The sequence below is a fragment of the Chenopodium quinoa genome, unplaced genomic scaffold, assembly GCF_001683475.1.
Source record: "Chenopodium quinoa cultivar QQ74 unplaced genomic scaffold, ASM168347v1, whole genome shotgun sequence".
NCBI classification, from domain to species: domain Eukaryota; kingdom Viridiplantae; phylum Streptophyta; class Magnoliopsida; order Caryophyllales; family Amaranthaceae; genus Chenopodium; species Chenopodium quinoa.
Genome location: NW_018743942.1, coordinates 27,793 through 32,776, shown reverse-complemented (window position 1 = coordinate 32,776; position 4,984 = coordinate 27,793). Strand labels below are relative to the sequence as shown.

The window sequence follows — 4,984 nt, the reverse complement described above, 5'->3', positions numbered from 1 at the left end:
TCAGTATAAGCTACCTCATCCGGTAACCCTTGAATCTGTATTCTCATCAGGTTGAACCGCCTGATGTAAGAACGAAGCCCCTCCTTCTCGCCCTGCTGAATTGTTCCCAAATCAAGGGTCGTTTTCTTCGCAGGGATGTTCATAGCGAAGTTGGAGGCAAATAAGTAAGCAAGCGTCCTGAAGCTGTTTACACAACCAGTCGGCAGGTTGCCGAACCATTGCTGTGCAATTCCCTTGAGAGTCGCTGGGAAACACTTGCACCAAGTGGGATCATCCAACCCTTGAAGGTACATCAGGTTGGTGAATGCCATCAGGTGGTCTTCTGGGTTAGTAGTGCCGTCATAGGCGCCTACTAGAACATTTTTTACTTTGGCCGGCTGAGCGGCTTCAGTAATTTCCTTGGAGAAAGCCGATGGCTGTTCACCAAGTCTAAGCAGCCGTAGCTGCCAGTCCATAGGTTGGACGTTTTTTGCTGCAGGTCCACCAAATGGAGGTGGCTGCATAAAATACTGTTGTTGCGGCACAAATGGTAAGTTTGGTACCGCCTGGGCACTATGGAAGCCGGACTGACGGGAGGTGCCGCCTGACTGACTCTCATGGTACGACTGAGTATGCCTCATCGAGGCATTTCGCAAACTGTCTTGAAAATTTGAAGTAGAAGCCGACTCTGATAATCGGTCACTCTTCTTCTGCTCTAGCAGGAGCCGAGCATCTGTGAACGTTTGCTTTGACCCGTCCGCCTGAATATGACGAACCGGTTTCCTATTTCCCGTAGGATAACGGAGTTTTGTAAAATCAAGAGCAGGTGGCTCCCGCTTCTTGGATTTAGGATGGGGAGTCGCCTCTCGCCCTTGAACTGGCTTCCTCTTCAGTGAAGTGGAAGGTTTCTTGGCCGACTGCTCTTTGACTGAAGCAGGCGGTTTTTTGTTGATCAACTCTTGAATCTCTCCCTTGAAGTCCCTCATGAAGGTCATGAGTTCGTTCCTTGTGATGGGAGCAGACCCATCAGTCGGCTGTTGCCGAGCAAGCGGTGCGCCTGCTGGCTCGCTTCCTGTTTGAAGATGCTCTCGTTCCCTCCTTTCGGTATGACGGGTACGTCGGGCCCTTAGGGTCCCGTCTGGAGCTGTATGAGTTTCAACTTCAAATTCACTTTCGGTATCATGGTCCGACTGAACTTGAGGGTCGTCTAGGGGACGCCTCTCTTCTGGAGTCGGTACAGACTTGGATACCATCTCTGAAGTACTCTCCCCACAGACGGCGCCAAATGTTTCGGGGTTTTCTGATGTCCTGCGGGAGAGTTACAATTCCGAGACTGGAACCGGACGCCTGTACCTGCAAAATAACGGAGACTCCTGAGAGCTCCGCCTCCAACGGTCAAGTTAGTACCTGATTAAGGAGTAATTAATACGGAAATTAAAGTAATAAGATCTCTCTAGGTGAGAGTGCTTAGTGTTGGTAATCTGCGTCGTTAGCGAGATTAGCCGGTTGTTGGTGTTCCGTAATATTTCTGTTCTTCTCTGCTTGATTTCTTGATTCCTGGATTTACTGCTTAATTAATGAGGATTAATTGAGTATTTATAGCCTTGAGAAGCGTGCCACTCTCAAGGTTTAAGGTAAACCTAGGGCTGATCGGGCCTCTAGACTGGATTGGGCCTTGATGGCCGGTTTTCCCATTTGGCATGGGTGGACACGTGGCGTGTCTAAATTGGTCCGTAGAGGACGTATCTGTGATTGACACGTGGCAGGCTCCTGTTGGCCTTCGTGAAGGACACGTGGCGGAACCTGGTTGGTCCACTTGTCAGACGGTGATTGGAGGATAAAAATCCCCTAATCAATACTCACATGCCAATTAAAAACACTAAAGATGGATACATCTTTTTGAACAACATTCTAAAACTTCATACTCTTTTGCATCCATTAACTGACTAGTATAGACTATAGAGCATGCCATAACCATGTCATATTTAACAATTTAGATTGAAAATTGCAAATCGTATCAAAATCTAATACTTCCTTATACTCTGGCTTGGCTTCACAGAATTCGTTAAATGGTTATTTATTTTTTGAGATAGAAGTTTCAACAAGCCCCTTTGAGTCCAACTAATACTAGTTAGTTACTAAAGCTTTATCATCAACATTCATTGTAGCTCAAACTATGTAGAGAGTACATGTAGAGCATATGTTGTATAGCAAACTCTGTCTACTGACTACTATTTTTCATCCTTTCTAATCTAATTTGAAGCAAACTTTTAACACATATCTGTGGCTTTAAGACCCTCAATTGTTACGACAAGTTATAAGGCTTGAGTGACAACAAACACAAATCATCGCATTTTATGTTTGTACCATCTAAAATTGACATGCATAAAACGAAAAAATTCAAGAATGAAAATATAACATAACCATATAAAAAATATAGAGATGCAAAAGAACCGAAACTAGAAGAAAAGCAAAATTACAATTTCATAGCAAGCTAACATTTTAACAATTGACACAAATCCAACACATTGAGAAGTGGTTGTAAGCATAAACCAATCGAAATTAATCAAAGCAAATTCAAAATGAAATTTAGTTGTGAGTACCTGCCGAACAAAATGCATCCTTTAATGTTGGAAGAATATAGTCAATGAAGCTGGCTAGGTCATTTTACAAGTAAGCTTTCCTTTCTTGAAAGTATTACTTGATGATGTAATAAACCTTCCCGAAAACACAACCTTAGAAGTCGGCGAGCACCTTGGGAGCTTAAACAAGGACTTACAGAACTTACGTTCCTTCCAGAGTTCTTGTGCTTGAGAATGTTCATCAAACCAAGCACCAAAGTAAAGCTTTCGCAAAACTTTTGCATTGCATAGAATGTACCTCAGCAACATGAGCCCAGCAGCAATCCCACTAAGTGGTAGTCCAATTATCTTTATCATCTCGAGCTTATTAACTAGACAGCTTGGTACAATATAAGGTGAGCGCCACATTGTCTGCACCAGTTCGTCAATAAAACCCATCACATCAAATTTCACCCAAAGATGCTGTAAGTTAGGGAAGCATTGCAGCGAAACCAACAAATCATTCCCACTAAAATTAGACCCATCCAAAGTCACCTCAAGGCGGACTACATTAAAAAAACATGGGTGGATTTAAATTCAAGACAGAGAATATATTAATACTCCTGAACACTACAATCCCAAGGTTGGTAATACTAGACATTCCTCTGAAAAATTCAGAAAACCAGTTAAAATCCTCTGCGTAATCATTCTCATCTTCTTCCTTATCCTCCCTCCTCAATTCAATACACGCTTTGATTAATTCAGTTGGAATACGACGAAAGGTATAAGGTAAAACACAACCACTAATAACAAGATGTGTTATTTCAGGTGCATCAATAGAAACCTGAATAAAACCAGGAATTAAAGCTAGCGTCAACGACTTCAAATTGAGGAAATGCAAATTCAGAGGAGAAACTACATTAGGCGGTAGTCTAGACGTCGTCTCAAACACCAGAGTTAAATCTTGTAAGAACGGGACAAATGTATGCAAAGACCAAACCCAATCAGGCACATTTGAAAGGTTAATCAGGGAAAGCTTCTTCAAATTCGGAAGGTAAAACTGAGTACTTTTATAATCAAATTTAAGCGGACCAAACAAATGCAAATCTACTAAAGATTGACAACTAAGAAAGGAATCAGGCGTTCGAAAGTGCCCTTCCTCTACACGTGTGTCAATGAAAATGAACTGTTCGACATTTCGGCAGCAAATATGATGAAAGCAGGACTCTACAGCATCAGCATCAGGGTCATCATCATCATGTAAGAAGGCACCCGAATCGAACTCGATTTTGAAAGAGTGGAGTTTCGGGGATGTTAGTTGTAGTAGGATGTTGCTGAGGAAGTCAGTGAGGTTTGGTGCATCATCAAGGATGAGATCAAGGCGAGTGACGCCGGTCCAAAGGTAGCGCCATCGGTGGGATAAGACGGAGGTGGAAGCGGCGGTGTTGGTTGGGAGAAGAGAGAGTATGTTGATGAGAATTGCGTCGGGAAGTGAACTCAGACGGTCTTCTTTACGCTGGTGTTTGGCCATTATTTTTACTGGAGTTGCATAGGTCAATTGTAGCCTTGTAGGTTAGTGAGAAATTGAGAATAGTGTGACCCTTGAATAGTTAAATAGGAGGGGATTTTGGGAGGGAAATTTTTGGATTTTTGGCACCAAAATGAGGAAGTGGGAGCCAAAAATCCCGCTTTTTACTCACTATATTGGCTTTTAAGATTTTACAGTAGGATTTTTTACTTTAGAAACCAAATCACCCATTAATTTTCATGAGTAGAAAGAATTATTTGAATAAAGAGTGGGTCCTTTTTTTTTTGGAAGGTACAAAGACTTACGCTTTGTTTGGATAGCAAAGAAGGAAGGGAAAATGGAGGAAGGGAAGGGAAAAGAAAGGGAGGGGGAGGTGAGCTCCATTTTCCCTCTAATTTTGGAGAGATTATGGTTATTATAGAGAAAGGGAAAATGGATCCCCCCCTCTCCTTCCCCTTTCTTCCCCCAATCTTTTACCTAAATAAAAGATTTTGTCTCCCTCCATTTCTCTTCTTTTCTTTTCCTTCGATTTCTTCCTATTGAAACAAAATAATAGGGTTTATTCTGATTTAATGAACTAAACTTATTAGAGCTGAAATAAATTATACTTCGTATATGACAGAAGGAAATTAGGAAATAAATTAAACTAAACTAAACTGATTGGAGCTGAACTGAACTGAAATTAAGCAAGAGAACATGGCCTTAAAGAGTGGGTCTGTGTTAATCATAGAGATAAATATAATAATCAATATATCAATATATCAATATATATTATTAAAACTCATGGCAAGACATGCTATTTTGCCATGTGTCACCGATTTTGCCATTTGGTATATGCTGTATTACCAAATCATATAAGACCATTAATAATTGAAAAACTTCATACATTAGCCATGTATTAATGTTTAATTTAATT

The 4,984-nt window shown here is 41.2% G+C and overlaps 1 protein-coding gene across 1 annotated transcript; it reads right to left on the bottom strand.

The window, feature by feature from the left end:
* Positions 1–2,636: 2,636 nt before the first annotated feature.
* LOC110688868 (F-box/LRR-repeat protein 13-like) lies at positions 2,637–4,358 on the bottom strand. The gene is made up of 2 exons (XM_021865627.1): positions 3,195–4,358; positions 2,637–3,106 (listed from the first exon to the last, which is right to left on the bottom strand). The coding sequence occupies exons 1-2, from the start codon at positions 4,069–4,071 to the stop codon at positions 2,637–2,639; spliced, it is 1,347 nt and encodes a 448-aa protein (XP_021721319.1). The 5' UTR covers positions 4,072–4,358.
* Between the last annotated feature and the right edge of the window lie 626 nt (positions 4,359–4,984).